Source organism: Haliotis asinina, chromosome 3 (genome assembly GCF_037392515.1).
Source record: "Haliotis asinina isolate JCU_RB_2024 chromosome 3, JCU_Hal_asi_v2, whole genome shotgun sequence".
In the NCBI taxonomy this organism is placed as follows: domain Eukaryota; kingdom Metazoa; phylum Mollusca; class Gastropoda; order Lepetellida; family Haliotidae; genus Haliotis; species Haliotis asinina.
In genome coordinates this window covers 85,001,322-85,026,659 of record NC_090282.1, presented here as the reverse complement: position 1 = coordinate 85,026,659, position 25,338 = coordinate 85,001,322, and the positions used below count along the sequence as shown (strand labels likewise).

The 25,338-nt window shown below is 39.4% G+C and overlaps 1 protein-coding gene across 8 annotated transcripts in view; it reads left to right on the top strand.

Annotated features, from left to right (window-relative positions):
* LOC137278642 (chromodomain-helicase-DNA-binding protein 1-like) overlaps window positions 1-23,520 on the top strand; it is a 45,114-nt gene extending 21,594 nt beyond the window's left edge. For 6 of the 8 annotated variants that reach the window (XM_067811137.1, XM_067811140.1, XM_067811138.1 and 3 more), the window contains 23 exons: window positions 104-156; window positions 345-498; window positions 2,645-2,797; window positions 2,916-2,987; window positions 3,143-3,292; window positions 3,708-3,856; window positions 4,208-4,313; window positions 4,666-4,801; window positions 6,870-6,988; window positions 7,212-7,426; window positions 11,381-11,523; window positions 11,689-11,827; window positions 12,061-12,211; window positions 12,707-12,811; window positions 13,119-13,532; window positions 14,121-14,231; window positions 14,719-14,897; window positions 15,024-15,144; window positions 15,475-15,641; window positions 15,852-16,037; window positions 16,727-16,819; window positions 17,551-17,775; window positions 19,882-23,520. In XM_067811137.1, coding sequence (XP_067667238.1) covers window positions 104-156; window positions 345-498; window positions 2,645-2,797; window positions 2,916-2,987; window positions 3,143-3,292; window positions 3,708-3,856; window positions 4,208-4,313; window positions 4,666-4,801; window positions 6,870-6,988; window positions 7,212-7,426; window positions 11,381-11,523; window positions 11,689-11,827; window positions 12,061-12,211; window positions 12,707-12,811; window positions 13,119-13,532; window positions 14,121-14,231; window positions 14,719-14,897; window positions 15,024-15,144; window positions 15,475-15,641; window positions 15,852-16,037; window positions 16,727-16,819; window positions 17,551-17,775; window positions 19,882-19,993 — 3,453 coding nt within the window. In that variant the 3' untranslated portion in view covers window positions 19,994-23,520. The remainder of the gene's footprint in view (window positions 1-103; window positions 157-344; window positions 499-2,644; window positions 2,798-2,915; window positions 2,988-3,142; window positions 3,293-3,707; window positions 3,857-4,207; window positions 4,314-4,665; window positions 4,802-6,869; window positions 6,989-7,211; window positions 7,427-11,380; window positions 11,524-11,688; window positions 11,828-12,060; window positions 12,212-12,706; window positions 12,812-13,118; window positions 13,533-14,120; window positions 14,232-14,718; window positions 14,898-15,023; window positions 15,145-15,474; window positions 15,642-15,851; window positions 16,038-16,726; window positions 16,820-17,550; window positions 17,776-19,881) is intronic. The other 2 variants (XM_067811133.1, XM_067811139.1) reach the window with 2 other exon arrangements.
* The last annotated feature ends 1,818 nt before the right edge of the window (window positions 23,521-25,338 follow it).

The following is a 25,338-nucleotide window of genomic DNA, read 5'->3' as shown; positions in this document are numbered from 1 at the left end:
GCCAGGACTGCTGACCAGAAGATAAGATCATGTTCTATTCAGTTTGTTTTCCATGGTTAAAGAGACTGTATATTTTTACTCAGCTCGCCCACTTTTGTTTCAGGTTGAACAAATTCTGCGAGTGGAGATGTCATCAATACAGAAGCAGTACTACAAGTGAGCAAAACCTGCACCAGGTGTTGTAAAATTCACCTTCAGCATATTTGGACTTAAAAGGAAATCTGACATTGCTGAAAAGATTTGTTAAATATGCAAGAAAGTTCTGCACATGTATATTCAAGCTCATAAAGTTGTGCATATTTTCATTTCATGACAGCCTTTGTAATTTTTCATTCTGTTTTCAGATGGATTTTGACGAAAAACTATCGAGCACTAAGCAGAGGCCTGAAAGGCAATGTTAGCAGTTTTGTAAACATCATCATGGAGTTAAAAAAGTGCTGCAATCATGCCGAATTGACACGCCCACCAGAGGGTGAGGACTCCCAAGACAGGTTGATAGTGAGTAGTTCTAACATTAACAATATTGCAAGAAACCTGTTTACCTATAAATATACACTGAACTGCATAAAAAACATCACTCCCTTTATGAAGTTGGTGATCAGTTTACTTCAAACAAATGTAAATAACATAATAATTGTAGGAAAGATTTCAAAATTGGCATGTTTGATCATCAATACATGAAGATGAATTACAAGACTAAATGACGACAGGTGGCTTGACAGTGCGATCTAAAAGTCAGTAACATGCATGACCTCATTGTGTGTTGACAAGAGCATTGCATCGTCTGTACATGTAGTGGATGAGACAGTTGATGAAAGCCATGGGAACTAGTGCCCAGACCTGGTGATACGTCTGAGAGTCTTCAGCTGCAGTCATCAACCTTGGTCGCACATCGTTGGGCCTCCTCTGAATCTTGTCCCATGAGTGTTCTATGGGGTTTAAGTCTATTGAAGAGTTTGTATGCCGTGCTTACGGAGAAAGTCTCTAGTTGCTCTGGCAGTATGGGCATGCACATTCTCCTGATTGATGCCGTGGTTTCCATGATGACCACAGTGTGGCACGATGAAGGATCTTGGTGCTTGATCATTGAAGCAGGAAGATGGTTTCCTCAACCAGGACCAATATTCTGGAACACCATAGGGCCTAGTTTGCAATTGAGAGCAATAGCACCCCACACCATTATGCTCCCCACGACCCTCTTTCCAGGAGATACTCATCTGAAAAACACTCCCAGGGTCATCGCCACTCTCATTCTAATAAGCTGTCAATACCGGCTTTTGTCAGAGAAGACTTAAGTTCACACCAATTCCAGTAATGTGTGGCCCACTGGAGACGAGCACAATGTCGAACAGAGAGGATTGCACAGTGGTAAGGCCTGCAACATCTGACGTTTCCCTGCCTCAAATGCCTTCTCACTGAGTTGGCTGTGATAAGTCTCTAGTGTTTGCCAATAGTTATTCTTGTAGTTTCCGTAGCTCTAGTGAAATGAATTCGCAGGTGATACAAGACTATCTGCCAATTTTGACATGTTGTCATTGTTTTCCACTGCAAGGATAATCAGCTGTGCTTCTTGTAGCTTGGACTTGTTTCAGAAAAATGGTTTGCAACATGTCTTGCATTCAGTCTCCTAAAGTTTGGTCCCTCTGTTCACTTGATAATTTTAGCGTGCCACTACTGTCAAACAGTGAATAATCCTGTGCATGTTCGATGACTCTTCTTTCTTATAGGAATGACACCTGGGGGATACATGTGCATTGTCATTTTCATAAAATATGCACAAAAACCTGGTCCCATCATTTCTTTAGTAACTGAGTTTTGACAACATGTTGTATGAAATACAGAATCTCTGAAAACAAATTTTTCTTGAACATTGGCTATGAACCAGGTCTGGCTGACATAAAACGTGAAAAAATAGTTAATGAAACACATCTGGCAAATTTTGGGTAGGGTGATGTTTTTTGTGGGGAGGGTTCAGTTTATAAGTCCATCTCTCTCCGTCTTGACATATCTTAAGAACTATTGACTAGATTCTTTTCATATCTGGTACCTAACGTACAAGTCAAGTTTGGTGACCTTGACTTCTATTTCAAGGTCGCAAGGGGACTTGAATGTTTTACCCTTGTCAGCAAAGTATCTCAAGTATCATTGCCTGGATTTTCTTCATATTCGACACTAAACTTTGTCTAGGAAAGGCACAGGGCCCAGCCATTTTGGTGACCCTCATGTAATTTTCAAGGTTACTGCAAGACTTTGAAGCTTTCACCATGTTCAATTACATGTTAAGCTTGTCAGCAAATATCTCAAGAACAGATTTTCTTCTCAGATTCTGAAGACTTCTCTTTATTACTAATTTGGCGTATTTCAAACACCATGACATTCATGTCAAAGTCAAAGTATGTCTTGAAATTACTGGTTTGGTTGAACAACTACACAACAAGATATCAAGAGATTGACAGGTCATGTTTTTGTTCACATTTAACTTCATCGTAATGTACGACTTTCACTTGCCATTACCTTTAAGTTTGATTTGGTAAGCTGTGGTGGGGGATTATATCACTTTAGTGACAATGATTGTTGATTTGTGTAAAAGATTTGAAATTAATACCATAAGTTGTGTTTATGAACAGTTATTGTTTGCCTGCAGAGATTGTTGCGAGGGAGTGGTAAGATGCTGCTGCTCGACAAGCTGCTGACGCGGCTAAAGGAAACAGGGCATCGGGTGCTGATATTTTCCCAGATGGTCCGGATGTTGGACATCATTGCAGAGTACTTGCAGTATAAGCGCTTTCATTATCAGGTACGTTGTCTATCCAGAGAGACCATTTTGACATGGCTCCTCTGTTAAGGTGATGATAAATAATTGTGTTCTTTAGAGATGTATATTTTGAGATAGGCAACTTTGATATATTTTTCAGCGACTAGATGGGTCTATACGTGGTGAACTCAGGAAACAAGCCATGGACCACTTTAATGCAGAAGGCTCTCAGGTAAGGAAAGAGTACCTCAAACATGCAGGAACTATACCCCCTCTTCTGAACTCTTATAGTGAAAAACAATAATTTTGCAAATTGTTTAGAAAGATCAGAACTTCTCTTTAATATTTGATATAAGTTCATCAGATAACAACCGGGCGTTGTTCCAGGATTTCTGTTTCCTGTTGTCAACACGAGCAGGAGGGCTTGGTGTGAACTTAGCAACAGCGGATACTGTGATCATCTTTGACAGTGACTGGAACCCACAGAATGACTTGCAGGCTCAGGCTCGCGCCCACAGAATAGGCCAGAAGAACCAGGTGAGACTGTGCCATATGTCTACCATTGATTGTCTGTGTAATGATGACAGAAATAGTTCCTTGATTCAGAGGCACTATTTAGAAGTTGGAAGTCACATAGAACAAGTATCTATGGATGACGACTTCTTTAATTCAAGAGCACCATTTTGCCTTTCTGTGAAATGAAAAATGGTGGAAGTAGGTTTATGGTCTGGCTGTCTTGGTGATTCCATGTGTGAGGTAGCTGTGCAGCTCTCTTCTTGGATGTTAGATGATCGTGATATTTGTGTGTTAACATATTAGTCTTCTAGTTTTACCTATGTTTCAGACACACCTGCATAACGTGCTGTCCTACACATAATAATTCATCCAAAATGTTAATGGAGTGTTACATAAAACCAAAGTCACAAAATGGCTTGTGTTTTGTTACTTTCAGGTGAGTGTGTATCGCCTAGTCAACAAGAACAGTGTGGAAGAAACCATTGTTGAGCGTGCCAAGAAGAAGATGGTCCTTGATCATCTTGTCATCCAGAGGATGGACACCACTGGCCGAACTGTGCTCAACAAAGGGGCCGCACCATCTAGGTAGGGCCACAGGGTGATTTGGTGCAACATATGCACAACCTAGATTGATTTTATTTCTTTCATGGCGAGAATCTTTTGAGAGACTCCATTTGTTTCCATTTACTCAGACTACTTTGTGTATGATTATCAGTTTACATAACTACCAGTAAGCATTCTGTAGTGAAAAGAAAGCCTGAACTGTTGGGGAAGGGTCAGACTTGCTGTTCTGGATGATGCAAGTCATTGTTGTGTAGATTGATAATCATGGTGCCGATCACATTATTATCTGGTCCTGACTGATTACTGTGTTAAAAGACTATTGCAGAATGCTTCATGAAACTACAAGTCTCTTATCACAGTGGTTCTGTTTAGTTGCAGTAATTCTACACCATTCAACAAGGAGGAACTGGCAGCCATATTGAAGTTTGGTGCTGAGGAGTTGTTCAAGGAGATGGATGAAGATGAGGAGGAACCTCAGGTACATACACATGGATGTCAGTCCAAACAAAGCAACGTTAGCTCAAATCCTGAAAGATTAATGTAATGGAATGTACTGGGTTAACTTGAATAATCAAAACATTGTAGAGATTTGGATGCTGACAGTTTATGCTTATGAATATGAATCATTTTAATGTGCTGTGATTTTGCTGACCACACTGAGATACATCTATATGCCAACTACATTAACTGTTGAAGAGTCTTGTGTGACAATTTAATTCAGAAACATGAATCCCCGAACAGCATGGACAGTTGTTTAGTCTTACTCATGCTTAAGGAAAGAAGAGGTTCAACGTTTTTGCTGCTTGTCACACTGATCTTGTTGGTTAAAGGTGGACATTGATGACATCCTCAACCGAGCCGAGACCCACGAGACTGACACATCATCTGCAGGCGATGAACTCCTCTCACAGTTCAAAGTGGTCTCGTTTGAAACAATGGAAGAAGAACAGCAACCAGATGACCCAGGTCAGACACCAGTGTCAATAGTAATTCTTCCTGTCTGTTATTCTGTAGGCAATCTCGTTACACAATACATAAACTAGAACCTGATAGAAGGTGATCATCTGATCACGTCTTTGAACCACAGATTTATCCAGATTCATAATCTTAGCTTACCATATATGGGTTTACCAACTGGTAAATATTAGACAGTTGTCACTGTGGACTTCCACATGGAGCCCTCTGACTGACATACTGTGTAAAGTAAAGTTATATCCCAGTTCTGTTAAAAAGATGGTCTTCAGTTTGCCAATACCAAAGTTGTGATCTTTTCTTTATGGTAAAGAAACATCTGTAACCATCATTAAATGGACTTTCCTCACTCTTCCTAACTCTTTCTCTGTGATAAGACCTGCAATACTACAGGAGGTACTCACATGATTCCAGGAGACTGGACAAAGCAGCCTGAACTCGCTTACTCATCCTTATATGAGTCAGTATCAGAACATGCAGGAATTGGATGTTGACAAATTCACCAGCAACTACACTAACTGTAATACCAGAAAATATGTTAATGCAACCTTAAACATCTTAGGATTTTACAGCAAAATCTAATAAATGTATCACCAGTAGTTAAACATGTCCTTCCTATAACTGTCAATTATTCTTCATAAAAATATTACTTACATCAAATTTCACCTACCTGCCCCGCTCTGGGGGTTGTTTACATTTGCCTCCTGCTGATCAATAAACTAGACACATAACTGAGGTGGAAAATACATATAAAGGCCAACGTTACTGTCCACATCATCATATTTTGTCTCTGCAATTGCAACAAGGTCAGTGATTTACTGTTGCTAACATACTGCAACAATGTACAAACAGTATGTACTTACAGATGGATACTAAAGTTAGTTAGGAAACACAGTTTGGCACATAATGACTTTGGAAGGTAAGTGAAATCATATTTACTCAGCCTTGTCCTGGTAAAGATATGCAAATACACAGAGGTATTTTAGGCACCACAAAGTAGACGTTATGGCAACAACCTCCAGACATAGTCTGCACATTACAGTTACAAAACTCTGTGAATGCAAGAAAGCATTCTTTGATTTATTTGGCAGAAAATATGATTGACATCAAACCATTTTGTTGAATGCCTTGGTAGATGCAAATATGTGCCAGTGATGATGAAACATCACATACATCTTAAAGGAAGGACATTCTGGTATAGATGTAATTCAGTCACATGTTAATTCTGATTTAATGTCAGTGCTATTCTACAGTATTATGAAGTAATCAAAAACACATAAATGATGACAAACATGTTAAAATGAAATAAAAAGGTTACTGTACACATTATCCCTGCTTATCTACCAGATCCCATTCTTTGTGTAAACAAACCATTTACCTACTTTCACTTTCGTTTGGCCATTGTAGAATTACATGATATTAGAGAAGAAAATGATGTCGTATTTTCAATGCAACACAGATATTGTACCTTTGCTTTAATACAACTGTAGTCTTAGTCCTCCCAGTAACAGATATGGTCATTCTTGTAATGGTAAGGATTACCCCTTGAGAAACAGAAAGAATAACAATCCATTAACTTCATGATGCTTTTGTTGATTACTTTGTTATCATAATAAAAAATATCCAATCATCAGCACCCTAGATATTAATATACAGGAACAGAACTGAAATACAGATAAAAGTGTCACTCCTGTAACAAAAACTGTCCTTCAAGCAACAAGTCATTGTGTTACACTAGCGACTGTTACGAGAATGACCCCATTCATGGTAAAACGTAAATATTTGAAGGGGTCAACCTTCAACAGGCCCAAATTGCCTTTTAATGTGGTAAAATGGCCCATAAAAATTAAAATTGAGTAAATATTGTTTGAAAACTATATTACATGTGTCTCCCTAAAAATATAATGAGACTGCATTTGACTGAATTTAATAAACAATGGAAAAGTCAATGTAATCTGGACAAACATTCCTGCATATCCTGATATTGACTCCTATACATGCTAACAGGTTGCACTTTCTCTCCAAGACCAGCAGTTTATAGTTGGTATGTTCCTGTTGGCAGGTCGGGTGTGGGACAACATCATCCCGGAGAAGGACCGGAAGAAGGTGGAGGAGGAGGAAAGGCAGCAGCAACTGTTGGAGCTGCATCTACCACCACGAAGTCGCAAAACTATACAGCAGGTCACTAGGCTACACACACTAGATGAACACCATTGTCACTCTGTAGAATGTTTTCTTACATAAAATGTATTAACATTTGAAAATGTAAAAAAAATTACCAGCTGTAAACTACCTTGCTTTGGACAAACTGACACAATCTACAAGGGTCATCAAGAATTCAAGAACATTGTATAGGATATGTATTATGAATGGTACATCAAATCATTTACCATGTCTGTTACAGCTGCAGATGGAGTATGATTCTGATGGAGAGAAGAAAAAACGAAAAAAGCGTGAGGCGGAGGAATCTGAGGGCAGCGATGAGGAAGAGGATGAAGACAAACCCAGACGAAGAGGGAGACCTCGCACTGTCAACAAGGATGCTGTGAAGGGATTTACTGATGCAGAAATTAGAAGATTTGTTAAAAGCTTCAAGAAGTTTGGAGATCCCCTGACAAGGTAACCAGAGAAATTGTTAGAAAATTGCATTTTGCTCTTTGATGCTACCTTGCTTTTAAAGAATATGCAACAGTGCCTCAGTCATGTGGAAATTGGAGATATGGGTAATTGTTGGTAACTGGTTTTGATTTTTGATAAGTGTACTCATTAGTGAACATCTGAATTCTTTTTCAGAAGAACTCCTCCTTGGGGTACATATAAGCATTTTTTATGTCCATTAAAAATCCCTACGACGAAAACCAAAAAGTCGTGGACAACATGCGTGCAGATGCACTCTCACGCCATGTTCTAGCTCCCCATGTGTGGTTGCTCGATCGGGAGATATTTGGGATTATCTCCCAGCTCTTTGGGTCGTTCTGTTTGCCTCTGGGGTGACAAATAAGATTCCTGTGTTTCGTTCTCAGATTCCGGTCATAAGACAAGTCTTCCATGGGATTTGTCTAGAGTATTGGAATGGTTTATGACTTGGCCAACCTGTCGTTACAACTGTTAAGTTGGGAAAAGGCTAAGTGGCGGTTACGTTTGGTAGATGTGTTAGCGACTTATACGTCATATCTTCACACCCGAAATTTACTATGCTCCATAAGGATCGGGTTAGCATACGCTCACTGGATTCATACCGACCAAAGATCTATCATTCGCTTCATGTGACAGCACCTATCGATCTACCTGTGTTTATGCTGCCTGCGTCGTCTGATAATCCATACTGTAAGGCTCACATATTAGACGTTAGGAAAACTCTTAAAGTTTATATAAGAGAACAGCCTTACTCCGCAAGGAGAAACAGCTATTTTGCTGTTATGGTGGCGGCAAAGCTGGCTATCCGGCTAACACATACGGTATCCCAATGGTGGTATTTGGTGAAGTTTTTTTTAGTCTCTTTCCCCCCTTTGGCTGGATGCCTTACTGTCCTTTCCATTTCCCTGCTTAGTTTGCTAATGCGGTATGGACAGGGTTCAGTTTCAGGCCCCCCTAATGTAAACAAACTACCGATATCGGTGCAATTGTTTCGCGAGTGGGCTGCGTTTGTTTACATTTGAGATGCAATTCCTTCAGATTTGCCGTAATTCCTTCCATTACTTAGGGGGGCCTGAGTTTGGCAAGTTTCCCGTACGTCCAGGTATTCAAACTTTGATTTGGGAGGGTGGGATTTGTCATGTGGGAGTTCCCAAATTCTAGCCATTGGACATATAAGCTTTGGCAAGCGAGTCCTCATCTTTGTCACGCCCCCACCTTAATTGACATCAGTGGTCAGGTGACCAGGTCGGTGCCTTTTCTATTTCCGTGGGGTTTTAGATTTGCACTTCGATCGAATGGACTGTGCTGTCAGACAGAATACCACTCCCAATTGTTAACCTTCGGGAGTCTGTTTAATACTTAAATGTACCCCAAGGAGGACTTCTGAAACAGAATCATGCAAACCTTTATAAGTTATGAATTCTTTGTAGAATGTCCTTGGGGTACAGCCACATGCCTCTCCTCATTCTGTCTGATACGTTCAGCATGAAGGTTTTATTTCACAAAAGAAGGGGTTTCATGGGTTGATTCCATACATGACTGGGGCTGCCTAGATCATATGAACCCAGAATATATTTTGAACGACCAAAATCATGGAATACAGGCCAGAAATTGGAGGGATTTCACATTAAGCAGCTTTAGCATCTTGACATATGTAAGACTGGTTGATGAAGTTGGTCAGAAGGTATTAAGTGAGGAGATGCATAATGCCTAGCTGTCTGGAACACTGGTCAGAGTACCCTGCCGCCTGTTCGTCGATCAAGGCAAATGACCCCTTAAACAGATGAAATCACTTTTAGACCACAGCATGATAGGAACTTATGCTTGAATCTATTGATTCGTCAAGCTAAGACTTTAAAAAACTTCCAGGAAATCAAAACTATTTACTGTGTATTTTTTTGAGGTTGTTAGACTTGACAGTTTCATGTATAAGCCAGTTTAGAGGGTACAAAGTGAAAATATCCTCATAATTTTGAAGATTTATTGGTTAACCTGCCCCAAACTGAATATTTCTATTCACAGTTAACAGTATTTGACAGTATCAGCTAAAAGCAGTGTTTCTCTGCAATAATTTATGGGTTACTGGGTGACAGGAAGACATATTGTATATGGGTAAACAAGGGAGAAAATTTGAAGATATCACACAGTCTCATGTCAATAACAATTGTGGTCAGACCCACTCTACAAGGGTCAGTTATTATTTACATCTAATCAACTTCTTGGGTTCATGTACAGCCCTTAATTCATGTCTGGCAAAAAGAAATACTGCACAGTGAGGCATTAAGAGAGCATGGTCAGAAACTTCTAATGGATGACTATGACCGAGTGGTGGAAGTTACCAGTCAGACATTGTGGTGTTTTAACTGGACTGGGGTACTTAAATGTACAGTATGTACCTACATATCCAAGTACTGCAACTGCTACAAGGTGTAAGACATATTGAAGAAAAGGGCGTGTGCTTGATTACACGCAGTCAACAATAGACTTCAGACCGGCTTGTCGAAATACCACATTGGATGTGAAGGCTTCTGTTTCTGCTGTATGTGTGCATACACACCTCCCCATTCATCAACAGGCATGCTGCAAGCTGAAAATAATGTTGCTATTATATTAAATGTCAAATCATAAAATCCAAAACAGCAATGAGACAGTTGTAGATAAAACAAAATAATTTTGAAAGTCATATGTGTTAAAAAGGGGGATTTTTTTTTTAAAAAAAAAGGAAAGAAAATTAAGTTGATTCACATGCAGAAGGGGTCAGACAGAAAGAATTGACCATATGCTTCAATGTTTACATTTAAAACAAGGGTTGGTGACATGTTCTGCTGTGCAGTGAACATATTTCATGATTTTCTTATCATTTAACTTTAATTTGACCCTCAGGGGATTACCTCAGACACTCACATTGTTATAATAGTGTTGATTTTGGCTTACTTTGTTGTCAAATTCATCAGTTCCAACAAATTTAGAAGCAGGTAACCATTAATCAAGGGTAGAACTCACCATAGGGGTCTATTACCACTGTTGGGCCTCAAAACGAAGCAACGTTCATATACACAACACTAGAACAATCTATTCCACTCAAAACAGCCCCATCTTTACTCCCATTACCTTTAAATGTGCCTCCACATTAATACTGACTTGTTTCCATGGTGAAATAAACACAGGAAAGCATGTAAAGGATGAATTACTGAAATGTGCTCGAACCCTTATAGGTTACACAACACCAAATGTTTTCCCATAGACTTCTATAGTAACCTTATATTTTTTTTAAAAATATCCAGGCTATCAACAGCCATTTCCATGTACACATGGGCGCAGTCTGGCCTCTAAGCTACAATAAAACACAAGTTGTGGCTAACTTGTCCGGCACATTTACCAAGCATAGGAAGCGGAACACATCAACCCCTAGCTCCACACTGAATGTCACCTACTTCAAAATATATGTACACACATAAGAATTACCCATGGTGATAAAAATGACAGCACTAAATACTTAAACTTGTGGTCAGTTTTAATAACAGGGTGGATGTGCTTTTAAAACACATACACATCTTACACTATTTCATCCAATCACAGCTGTCACAGGCCTCTGTCCGTTTGAGTTGTTTCCATGCGGTCCTCGCTCGGGCAGCATGTGATATTGATATAGTATAGTGGAACCTGTAAAGAGAGCAACAAGGTAGATGGCCAGAGTTACCTGCTCTTGGCTGTAGGGGGCCTGAGGGGCCCTGTAAAGGTGGTCCCACAAGACAAAAACGAGTTTTTTGTTTCGTAAATATTTTATTATCAAAATAGTTACAACTCTCATAGGGATTTTTAATGGACATAAAAAATGCTTATATGTACCTCTACAGGTTCACAACCTCTACAGGTTTGTACAAATCTGTGTGTTTCAATTTCTTGTCACATTGTCTCACTATCTCTTGTCTTCAGGCTGGATGCCATTGCCTGTGATGGAGAATTGCAAGAAAAATCTGAGTCTGACTTAAAGCGTTTGGCAGAAATGTTGATAAGGCACTGCAGTGAGACCATTGAGGAGAGCAAGATCAAGCAGGCCGAGGAGACGCAACCTGATGGTAAGGCATGGAGACAAACATCTCACACAATTATTGCTTTGATTTCATCTTAAGGCTACATCATGAAGCAGTAGACAACTGACATTCGTTTTATGTAGGGTTATTTTCCATATGTATTTAGTTCATAGTCAGTGAACAAAAGTCCAGTGAAGACTGTTGTTGCAGGTGGGAAGAAGGCTCATAGTCGTGGACCAACGTTCAAGTTGTCCGGAGTGATGGTCAACTGCAACTCACTGATTAAGGCTCAGCAGGAGTTAGAGCCACTGGCAAAAGAAATACCAGCTGACAAGGTGGAGAGGAACAGGTAGTTCGAACTTGGTCTCACTTAATGAACGAACAATGTACATAAAATACACTACGTTTAAGTATACAGTAACAGGTTTGTACAAATTTGCTTGCCTGTAGTCAATTAGCTTAGTTGATTAGTAACATGGAATAAAATAAGTTAACCTGTATGGACAGGATACTTGCATCTGATGTTGGCAGGTATCAGTCAGAAATGCTGAGAAACTCTGGAGACATGTTCATTTGTTGCAGGTATCAAATGGATATGTATGTGAAGAAGGTGCACTGGGACTGCCTGTGGGACATTGAGGATGACTCCAACCTGTTGAAGGGTGTCTACGAATACGGCATGGGCAGCTGGGAGGCCATTAAGATGGACCCCGAACTATCCCTCCACCAAAAGGTATGTAGCAGATCCACAAAGCTAGATGTGGGAAAAAGGATGGAGATGGCACAGCAAAGGTCAATGCGTAAACAACTTTGTCGGCACTTGTACACATACTTCCTGAAAACCTGGCTTTCCCTTTCTGTGCACTTTTCCGTTGAAACAGTGAACTGTGTCAGTGTAAAGGTCATAGTTTGTTAATCAACTTTTCTATTTTTAAGACCAAAAATCTGCAAAAAAACTCAAAGAGTTGGTATGATGTTTTTTATTATGATCAGCATTTCATTGATTATTTTATGTTTATTAGTTTTTGCGTTAATTGCAATTCATTGAACCAAACGGATTATAATCCATGGACCAGTGTAATATTGTACTGCTTGGAGCATGAACCAAGTATATGCTCACTAGTGGATTACTATCACATACATGATGTTATTGCAGCCTTCCTGGAATTTGTGTGAGCTGTTGATTTTCTGGGTAAAAGAGGTCTTAATTTATTGACGTTTGTTGCAGATTCTTCCTGGTGAAGACATGAAACCACAGGGCAAGCACCTGCAGACCAGAGTGGAGTACCTGCTGAAGATACTGAAGAAAAAGACAGAGAAGAACAATGTTGTGGTAAGAATGGCAACAGTTATATATCATAGAAGATGTTATTTGGTCCAAGGTTACTTACTTTTAGGTTTCAAGAGTTCGATTGAAATTCCTAATGTACTATTTCCTCTCTGTCATTTTGTATCCATGTCAGTTCATGTATCAAAACTAAAAATACTCTTAGTTTCCTCTCTTCCAACAATTTGAATGGGTGAAAGCAGGTTTGTTAGGTTATTGTAGATTTTTTATTCATTCAACTCCTTGCAGGCTGAAGACCTTTAACTTCACTGTACAGTAGAAAATTTATAAGGAAACAAATTTCTGATTCCAGCCAACAAAAGTAAAAACAAAAACATCCAAACGTCAACGAAAACCAAAATCAAAACCTGAAATTATAGAAAATGACTTCAGTAGCTCTGATGAGAACTCCACGAAGGTGTCTGTGAAAGTTGTCAAGGAAGAGACAAATGACAGCTTCCCAGCAAGTCCCAGGAAAACTCACAAGGGTTCTGAGGAGAAGGAGGTGAAGCAGGAGGCTGATGGGGATGTCAAGAATGAAGAGGAAGATGATGATGAAGTTGAGGAAGGGGAGATAAAGAAGAAGAAAAAAGTCAAGAAAGAGAAGAAAGAAAAGAAGGAGAAAAAGGAAAAAAAGAAAAAGGATAAAGATAAGGAGAATGTTGATCGACATGAACGAGAGAAGTCTGAGGACAAAAAGGAAGAGAAGAAGAGCAAAAATAAGAAGGTACTGATAATGGCAATTTGTGGGAGGCATGAATGCCATTAAGGCTTTTTGTCTTGTTGTTTGATTTGTATTTTATGTATTTGTAATTTGTTATAAATTATACTTCAGTTGTGAAAATGAGAGACCTTAAGTGCTTAATTTTATACAAGCATCTTGTTCTTTTTGTGTCTCATTTCTCTAGATAAATTTCAGAAGTGTCATTTCAGATTTTTTGCTCCCTGGTCAGAAAGTTAAGTGTTAGTTGATAGTACTTAGCCCATGAAGGGTCAGGTAAGAACTGATCTTCAGTAACCCATGGTTGTCATAAAAGTTGATTCACTGACTTGGTTGTCACACATCATAGGTTCCCAACTAAATGTATCGATGTTCATGTTGATCACTCGATTGTCTGGTCCAAACTCGATTAGTTACAGTCCGCCAGCATAAAGCTGAGTGTTGCGTAAAACTGAACTCACTCACACACTGTTTGTAGCCATTTCTTCAGGATCTGTATTTGTTTACATTTTGCAATTCTATCTTTATTTGAAAAGAACCCTGTACACAAAGGAAAACTGTGTAACTGAAGAATATGTATTTTGCTGTGTTTAGCAGAAGAATAAGGATGGGGCTGGTCCCATGCACTTCACTGCCAACTCTGAACCTATCTCGGTCTCGCAAGATGAGTCTGGCCTGGAGCTCACAAAGGAAATCTTTGCTCAGGTTCGTATTTCATGGTGAGAATGTCATGGCCCTAGGAGACATATTTCCATTGTAACAACACCCATCCTATATGCTGCATAGTTTGAAATGGACAGCAGTACAGCTGGGTATGGAAAAAAAACTGTCCCACATGAGTGTTGTTTATATTTGAGTAATGAGGACAGTTTTATTGATATATAACTTCTTTATTCCTTACAGGTGACATTTCGACATAGATTCTAATGTCAACTGCTTTACAATGACATTAGAATCTTTGTCAGAACTTTCCCTGTACAGAGTAAAGAAAAATTGTCCATAAAATCGTCCCCATTCTTCATCTCCTCAACTTCTAGTATGCCAATCAAAGATGTTACATTCGAGTATCAAAGAGAAGAAGTTGATAAAGACTGAGCATGAATAATATCTTGAGTGTGATGAAGAAATGGTACAATATGGTCAATAAATTGTGCCAAACTATCACCTGCTGTTTTGTCCTCTCTGTTTTTAGTGTAAGGAGAAGATGCGCCCGGTGAAGCGAGCTCTGAAGGAGTTGGACAACCCTGAGGAAGGCTTGTCAGAGAAGGAGCAGATCATGCACATGCGACAATGCTTGCTGAAGATTGGAGACCAGATTAGCAAGTGTCTTGTCAACATGAGCAACCCAGAGGTCATCAAGCAGTGGAGAAAGTAAGTCTTGCCAAGGTAGTTTGCATCAGTACTGAAAAAGAGCTGAGATGTTTAGGACTTCTTTGCTTTTTCAGCAAGTTGGCACATAAAATGTAACTTTATTCACAAACAACACTTATTTTTCAGCAACCTCTGGATTTTTGTGTCAAAGTTCACTGAGCTGGACCCCATCAAACTGCACAAACTTTACAAACATGCTGTCAAGAAGAGAGATGACAACAAGGATTCTGTGCCTGCAGCAGAAGAAGTGAGTCCTGTATATTCTTTATGGTGTAACGTTTTGTTTCATTGTGACATGATTGTTATCATTTCGTCTTGTATCATTGACACCCCAGCAAAGGCGAGCATTTCATTTGGGATTTAGTGGTACACATTGAAATGTCATGCATTTCATATATGCTTGTTTGGGTTTCTTGATTAGAAAAGAGCGTGTATGATGTTGTGAGTGTTAGTATGCTTTGTTCAGTTTCGCTTGAGATGAGGCAAAGTTCTCATTATGTATGAAATTAGGTGACATTGTGATGTTGTTTATCGTGGTTGTATAGTGATGACAAGGCCTACATGTGATGTATTCCAGTTCCACCCAGAGAGTTCCAACTCAAATCTGTCTCAGTCCTCCCTCGGAAGCAGCCACAAGATCAGCTCCAAGCGTCCCTTTGAGAAGCTTGGGGATTCAGGAAAGAGAGATCAACCTCCTTCTAAAAAATCCCATAGTTCAGAACAAAAAGACAAGAATAAAGACAGGTAATCAGAATTATGCAGAGCTGTACATAGACAAATAAAGATCTTTCAGATTGCTGATGGTGGCAGTTTTGAAATGCACCAGGTATTAATGCAAGCTCCTAGGTTTGGGAGCCCAAATGTGAGATACTTATATTAGCAAATTAATGGTCTGCTGTCAAGTTAAAACGCCTCAGAGTTCCACATTCTCTGTGACTGTCTTTATATTGACAGCTTTGTACATAATGGCCCGAAGCATGGCAGCAGCAGCAGCAGTAGTTCCAGTCACACGTCATCATTCCGCAATACTTTCAGCAGTGTGAAGGAGACCTCACGTGTGGAGAGTGGCAACTCAAGTCCTGCTGACAGGTGGCAGCATGCTAGTCCATTAGCTCGAGCAGAGGATCTCCCCAGAAACAGGTCAGTCTGGTCATGTTGTCTGTCTACCTGTGTGACTCTAGCAAGTTTACATAAGGACAAGCTGTCCTGGGATGAAGTAGGCAGGCTTGTTAACAGGATTGGTGCTCGTCATTAATCAGTTGAGCAATCATGCTCATTATATCAACTACTAGATGGTGCTGTCCACACAGCTGGTAAGGACCGTAAGCCAATAATGTCCACCGATGACTCTCCAGTTAATTTTTTTGTGTTCTTTCGTTGTTTATCTTGGCTTGAACCTTTGTTTGGCCGCTGATGAAAGTGCTTAGTGGCTTACATGACCTCAATGATGAGTCTCTGTGACCCCCTGCAAACTGGAAAGCATATGTCTTAAACTTTTTAATAACCAGAAGTTAGTTAAAGTTAGTTCAAATCTTCACTATTTGCGCTTAAAATCTTTGTCGTAAACATTGTTGTAAAATCTTTCACTTTCTCCCAGTAGGTTGTGCACCAATTCTTCTATAATACAGAAAATATTTCCCTCCCAGAAAAATTATTGGGTATATCTGTGAGTTTTCAAAGAATTAAAGTGTACATGTGGAGTGTTTTTACAAAGGATAGCACCAGTGATGTTAGTGATAGTGTGATTAAGTACATCAGTAGTTAGATAATAGCTTTTATTTCTTATTGCCACTTTATACCTTGGCTCATATTTTCCTGATTTATGACAGGTACAGTGAAGGCAGCTCGAGTTCATACAATCGTTACAATGAACCTCATCGTCCGCATCACAGCAATGACAGTAAACAAGATGCATATCACAGGTAACATCGTCAGTGGTGAAGTGTGCTAGCTGATCAGAATAAGTTGAAGATCACCCAGTGGGAAGTCATAATTGACTGATTATGTACAGTCACATAAAACTTAATGTTCTTTTACTGAACAATAACAAATGGGAGATCCTTGGAGATAATGTGTTAGTGAACACACATTTTCTTAACAGCTTTTTCTTTCTCTTTCCCCCATCACCTCCATTCCTCCACCCAATATATCCATAACTATTAATTGTGACATGTCATCCTGCTTTCTCATTTTAGAAATTTTGAATAACAATTTACCATCATGTTCTGTAATTATCCTGCTAGTGTACTCTAGTATTAGTGAGTTTGTCCACAGAGTTTCTGTCGACAGCTTCAAATGAAATGTTGCTGCTACTGCAGTGTTAAAATACTCAGTTATGTCATCCACATTTTATGGGCAGAGGGTTCCCCTGGGGTTTAAGCATTCATTCATCACGTCAAAGGCCCAGGTTCGATTTCCCACATGGGTACAAAGTCTCAAGTCCTTTCCTGGCGTCACCAGATGTGATATTGTTTGTAAATTTCTAAGAGCAGTGTAAAAGCCAACTCACTGACTCTTCTACATCTTCAAACTTTGATAAAATGAATCACGGCTCAAGACGGCAGTAAATCTATGTGACCTTCGACATACTCAGCTATTGTTGGAGGAGAGACATTGTTTCCTTGTCACTATAATTGTTTGTTTGTGACCTCAGGTACAATAATGACCGGCACTCCAGCAGTGGACGGAGCAGTCATCAAGGGGGATCAGGGTACCATCGTCATGAATGGGGAGCTAGCACTGGGGGCAGCGGCGATGGTCGCCAGTCCAACTATCGTGCAGACCACCACCGTAATGACCACTATCGTCCAGAGTACGGCCACCACTACAGAGAACATGATAGTCACTATCAGAGACAAGGAGATGACTGGGGGACAAGGTCAGTATCACTGTCACAGCCTGCAAAATACATTTATTAAGAAGTCCAGAGGACATGTGGGAGCCTTACTTCATTAGTCAGCATTGTTTGTAGCTTGTGCTGAGCCAAATTATTTTGCCTTCTATTATTATTATTCAGTGCTTCTTAGCAGGAAAATTGAAGCATTTGGAAATGGTTCATATATCACATATACGACGTCAGTGAGGACCACCATCAGTACTCTTCTTCTTCATCACATTGAACTCTCTCAAGCTAGTGGACTTCAGTGAATTTTGAAGGCTACTTTTTAAATGGAAGTTCTTTTTTATTCAGTTTCTTCAGTTTCTTTATTTTCTGTTTACCCAGAATTCGTTTTGGAGGTGATGATGTGTGCTATCACATTGACAGTGGTTGTCAGAAGCCTTGATAACACTAACTGATAATTGAAACTTATGTTTTGGGAGGGTGGTTAAGATATTTGAAACTTATGTTTTGGGAGGGTTGTTAAGCTGAAGAAATATTGCCTGCCTGGTCAGTTAAGGTTTTGTTAATGTGTGTGCTCAAATGATTGTCCAATACACTTACTTAAGTAAATTTTACAGTAAGATAACACTATCCCTATACTTTTATATCATATAATGTTAATTTTAGCACAGGTGTCTACTTTGTATCAAATAGTGTCACAATTGAAATAGTGATTTTGTCACTTAATTTTTATAGACGTACCATCATGTCAGGTGAACTGCCCTGTTATTACATGAGTTTCTGTCATTATTGTATACAGAAACTTCCTTTCACAAGAGAGCCCCAGGAAAGACTATTGGGCATTTGTTTATGGTTTAGGCAGGCTTAGACCCGTGAATGTCCCGGGGTAAAATAGGCCTTCAGCAACCCATGCTTGCCATAAAAGGCGACTATGCTTGTTGTAAGGGCAACTGACTCGCTGACTTGGTTGACACATGTCATAGGTTCCCAATTGCACAGATCGATGCTCATGTTGTTGATCACTGGATTGTCTGGTCCAGACTCGATTATTTACAGACCGCCGCCATATTGCTGGAATATTGCTGAATGCGGCGTAAAACTAAACTCACTCACTCACTCAGGCTGGCTTAAAATTCATGTATTGAACTGAATATGGGTTGTTCCTGCTTAGTGCTGGATCATGATACCACATTTGGCAGTTATTGCTGGAATATTGCTAAAATCGAATTGTTAAACCTGATGTCTCATATTTATCAGATCGGTTGTTTCAGTAAATAACCAAATTCACTGTGTGACAGTTGAAAAGTGAATTATTGATTTGTCTCAGTTTCAACGTTAGAATTTATGTGAAGGTCAGTGGTTTCCTACTACATGATTGTCAATTTATGTTCTCCGATAAGACTTTAACAATATAGGTAGTGGGCATCTTCTTCCACTAGTAAAACCCATGGCTGTTTTATCCTCCAGAGCGGCCTGGTCAATCAACAATCTCTTATTACTTATGAGGTGAGATGTATCAGGTTCACTTTAGTTATTCTACTAAGCCTTTTGTTTGTCAACCTTGGAGCAAGGTTTTATTCACATGGGATTTTGTGGGTTTACTTTTATACTTAGGGCTGAAATCAAATGATTGCATCCAAAAGTTAAAAATCAGTCCTCATATTCAGTAGTGTCTCATCTCCATCTTCAACTCATTCTTTATCTGTAACTTGAATCACATTTTGATATTTTCGCAGTATACTGATGTGTTATTCTTGAGTTCTTACAGCCCTAAGTATGGAAATGTCTTATTTTGGTCTTTGGTTCACTTTGTTTTGTCCAGTGGGTCTGGACTTTATGTGCTTGGTAAGGAATATGGGGAAATGGATGCTTTTGTTATTGTTGTGACAGTGTCATGAGACTAAATGTGTCTAGATCATACACAAGTCATGCCCTGTATAAAATGTCTCTGATCATAACCTTTAAGCGTTCCAGGACTGTTTCAGTGTTTTTAATACTGTGAATAAGTATTTAGTGCAATATTTAGATTTGTGGCGCAAAAGCACTCTTGTGTGCATGTTACTCAAAGTGTAAAGTCAGCGCTGTTGTTCTCAGGAAAATTTGACCAAGTACAGTTCTTTCAAATGGTTTTCTATGTTTCAGGAAACGCAAGAGTGATGAGCATTCTGATCGCCGTTCTCACAAAGACCCAAGGCTGGACCATAACCGTTCTTCCACATCAGTGCACACGGAATCTAGTCAGTCCAAGCACTGACACTGGCTGTTGCTAGGAGATCTGACTCACAGCTCCATGAGGAATGTGTCTAGTGCCCCATGAGCTCAACATGGCGTTCTCGATATGGTGCTTCCATAGTGGGAATCATTTCTACCACGTACATTCCTGTCACCATCTTGAGAGAAAGTTTGATTTCACTTCCTTGAAGGCTTGGACTGTTTGTTGTGTGGTAAATGCTGCCTTATATACAGAAACCAGTGAGAATGTGTCGTGCCTGTGTGTTGTGGGACTTGAGTTTGGCACTGTATTGACATCTTGCTGTCCATTCAGCTGCCAGGTATTCCTTGCATCAGACTTGTGGACAATGTGTGGCAGTTCAGCATCCAAAGATCTTCCAGTATTTTACTGATCACCTTTTGAACACTGTCCATAATATGTGAAGATCTGTTTCGAATCAGTCCCACACAGCATCTTCATTTGAATGTTTACATGTTTGTCTTTCCTGACGCCAGTACAGAGATCATTTAAAGTTTCACTGAACACTGCCCGTGCTTGTATACGAAACCTAGATTCAACACAACATGCCACGCATCTCATTCTTACCCGTTCTTGGGATTCTGTCATTCAGGGATAGTGTCATTGATTTGAATGATTAAAGAGTATCTCAATGTGGTTATAGCATTCAGTGATGCCTGTCTTCAGATTCAGTGAAACCCCAGTAGACTGGAAGTGCTTACTTGTACACGATCCTGTTTGGAAAGTCTTAAGTGTAGAGGATAAAATGCCCTAATGATTTGGTCTTCATAAACTCTGATTATCTAAGAGGTTTCTTGTTAACCTGGAGACACATGCACTTGTATATCCCTGTCCAGCATTAGCAAAGCCCTGTACTTTCCAGTGTAGACAGTCACCATGGCAGCTAGATCCTGCATCAAAATGGCATGATGAAAGCTCCTGCTGTCACTGAGGAAGCTTTTCTTAAAAGCAACAGGACACTGGCTGCCCCTGTCTTTGTAAAAGGACATCAATTTTGTCAGCTTGTTCTCATTGTAATGTGGCTACAGTGTTTGCAGGTGCAGTGTTAAATTTTAACTCACTCAAACCTCATTTTTGACAGAAAGAAATGTTTTCTTTCATTTTGCCAAAAAGTGCTTTATTGTGTTACGTGTTATGAAGGCCAGAGTTTCCAGATTTCTTTTGTAAATTATGTTGGTCTTTCTAGATATCTTTAACATTTTGAAGGATAGTTTGTGCCTGAAATCAAGAATTACAATGGGGCAGAAAGATTTAACTTATCGCTTACATCTGAAAGAACACGGTTTCAACTGAAATTGTTTGAAATACACCTGAAGTCGATCACAAGTTGTTGGAACTTTGCTTTGGAGAGAGTTTGTTTGGTTCGCAAAATGCAGCATAAGCATCAGGAAATATGGCTTGTGGAAGCTGTTCATTTTCTGGACATTTGGATAAATATTTGTTTGCCCTTCCTTTGTGGTAACAACCATCACCATTACCAGTGAAGCTTTACTTTGCATGCTCCAGCCAAACTTTGCATGCTCCAGCCAAGCACAGACAACCACCACATTGAAGAGGATGTATATCAGTTTTGTTCAAAGAATATATTGAACCTTCGTACTTAAACTGCCCTGAAAGGTGAAACGTCTTATGGCTATTTGTCTTTTAGTATATATGTTTTGTAGTAGGGCTCAATACATGTGATAATTCCTGTGTCCAGTATGGCCTCAACTGCATCCATGTTGTAAAAGTTAAATATGACTGTTTCTCTCTCCTCTTTGGACAAAATGTAATGACATTTGGCATTTTTAATCTTGTGAGATTCAACACAACTGTTTCCCAATGATAAAATTGCTATAATTATTAGAATATTTTGCTCAAAAGCTGAAAATATTTGAAAATCAATGGTGACCACAATTACTATTAGTGGCTGTATGTGTAAATATGTTGCTGCATGTCTAATTGAGCTACACTGGGGTGACATTGTTTTCTAGTAGTTTATATGTAAGAAAAGGTAGTGGTTTTACTTCATCACCTTGATTGAGTGTTATTTTGGAAGGGGGAAAGTAATGTAGACACAGGTGATCTATTTTTATGAAGTATTGGTCACAGTGAAGATGCACACTTGTCTTTCAGACTACATGGCTTTGTACAGATGTAGCCAAAGTAACACAATGTGGACATACTTATTGCCAGTTCTCACACCAATGTGTACAACAGCTTGTCAGGCTAGCTTTGATACGCAGGGAACAAGCTAAGGGATTTTGAAATTACATAGTCACTTTGTGGAGCCTTTCAGTAATATGTAGAGCAATACATAGAATGAGCGATCACATCCATTGCGTCGAGAAAATAGAATATGTCTGGTGGAAGGATGAGTGGGACGTTTGAACAGTTACATCTCAGGGTGTTGGTCATTATTCATAGTAACCGTTGCTGCACTTGTGTCAACATTCGACAATCTTTTCAACAGACCTGGTTCTGGGAGTCTAGATCCCAGAGACACCTTGGTAGAAGAACCGTTTGAATCTTGTCTTGCATAAATTTGACAATGAAGATATTCTTCCTGTTTACATAGGTGTAGCACATCATATCATTGTCTATGCAAAATGCATACTGCCATTAATCATTTTCACCATCATGTTATTCATCATCATAATCATCATCACCAACCATGCTCATCATAGATCCTCGGAACTGTGGACTAATTCGTGTCTGTAAACGTTCTTTAGTTGCCTTTTCTGTTTTGGTTATGGATAGGATTAAGGCAGTTAGATGTTAATGATTGATGACATATCCTAATACTGGATAAACAGACAGGGCTTACATGGCCTTAGAGTGATGTTACTGCATGCCAAATTGAGAAGTATGCTATTGTCAACTAATTGATTTTTGACAGAATGTGTTGGAGTATGTTCAGTTATTTCTTACCATGGTGACCGTTGATAATGCTCAGGCAGTATCATCACAGACGTATCTATCAGGTGGACCCTGTAGACTGTACAGTTGTACAAATTGCTTAATTTATGAAAAGAGCAGGTAGTTTACTCTTTTTGAAGTAAGTTTGACATGAAATGCATATCTGTGAAGCAACCATTCCAAGTAACCTTCCGAAGGCAAGCTACTTGACTGACTATAAATGTTCAGAGGACTACTCCCTTGCCTTGGGAAGATGATTCCAAGTAGGTTCAAGTATTTTAGCCCTTGATCATCCCCATGTTTCCATGCATTTACCCAAGACACCATGGTTCATCTCCAGCATTTCACATAGGCTTCATACATTGACATTGTTCTTGCATTGTTGTTGATCACATAGTCTTTCTCGGTACAATTTCAGTTGTTAAATATTTGGTTTCAATATTTGATTTTGTTGACATCAGTTTCACTATGTTCAAATGCCTGAAAGTGAATTATGTTTGTGTATGAGGAAAGAAATGTGATAAAGTATTGTGTGCTGTACAGTGTGTTAAATAACACAAACAACCTGTAAATTGTATGTATGTATATAGTGTATAATATGCAAAGTCATGAAAATAAAATTGTGAATTTTGTCCCTCTTTTGTCTTCTGTATAAATGTTCATTCCAACCAGTCTACAGTTAATGTAATCAATATGTAGGTTAGTAAACCAAGAAGACAAAACACTTGTGAAAGCATGAGCATTATGAGACAGCATGTGTCCACTGTGAAGGCATGACTAGGGAAATGACCAAGTCATGAGACCATTGTAACTTGTGGTCATCTAATCTGTCATTGTCCAGCACCTCTTGTTTCAGGACTGAGACAGATCTTTCTTTGATAGTAGCCTCCCAGACCGTTACAAGTTAAAGACATCAAGACAACCCATTTGGGTTCTGTATGGTTCCTACCTTGGCCATGGGAGGTCATGTTGATTTGGGAAAACACACCACGTGTGTTCTATATGGCTCCTACCTGGATCATGGGAGGACATGGTGGTGCTTCCTTGAAAATAAACATCTTATGTGAGTTCTGTATGGTTTTATCTTAGGCATGGGAGAACGTCTTGGTGCTTCCTTTGGAAGACTGCTTCAAGAGTTACTTCTGATAATGTGTATGGGGAGAATGCTCACCACATCAGTTCCCTGCCATTGCTGATCAGCTGACTTGTGAGTGCGGCATGGTGGTGCACCCTGGCTCTGCCATCAGGAAGATCCTGCCACAATCTATGTCTACCAATATCGCCCATGTTTCATTTTTATTAGGTTTGTGAGCGCTGTTACTTGCATCAGTGCTGTGCATAGTGCTCAGTTCATCTTTACAAAGCAGCCTGAATACCATATATGAGCAGAGTTGGCAATAAAATTATTACAATTCAAATGGCAATGAGTTTTACAATGAGATTTGTAGTCATACCACTTCCTGCTGTATTTCCAACCTGCACATAACATGGGAGATAATTCAATAGCCTTGTGACCACTGGGAAGTGCAAAGGTCATAAGTGACTACTTCCTGTTTCATCCCTTACCTTGATTGATTGATTGAGTGAGTCAGTGAGTTTAGTTTTACGCCGCACTCAGCAATATTCCAGCTATATGGCGGTGGTGTGTAAATAAAAAGTGTCTGGACCAGACAATCCAGTGACCAACAACATGATCATCGATCTGCGTAATTGTGAACCGATGACATGCGTCAACCAAGTCAGTGAGTCTGACCACCTGATCCCGTTAGTCACCTCTTACTTTTATGGCAAGCATGGGTTGCTGAAGGCCTATTCTACCCCGGGACCTTCATGGGTTGTACCTTGATTGAATGTGTACGTGTTGAGAATGCATTGGAGAGCCGACTTAGACAGTGTCATGACCTCTACATCAGTCACTACTGCTGAATGTCTGTGATTTGACCAAGACTTCATTTCAGACAACTCAGCTACGGCATGACCTTGGAAGTTGTATTCATCCATGATAATTTGCATTTAAAACATAAAAGATACATCTGTGTGTTACTTTACGAAAGTTTGCAAAAGTAGTTGTAGAAAATGTGAGTGAACTTATTTCAAATCAACATGAATAGTTTCACCAGGTGGCCAATTACACTCCTGGTTTTGTTTGTATGTATACTGGACAAAATGATATAGGGATACTGGTATTTGTATGATTTGACTGCTTTTACCCCTGACCTTTTATTAACATTAAGTTAACCACGATGTTGTAAACAAACTTGACCATACATTCCCTTGTGGTGAAGGTCTGGAAAGGGAACAGCACTGTTCTGCAGGGTAATCACCTATCATATTACTTTTTACATCTCTCTTTCCACTCACCATTTACCAATTACCAATGCTTTTTAACATTTTATTTCTCTTTTAAAAAACACTAAACACAGGTTCAGTCTTTTAAGTACACACAGTCA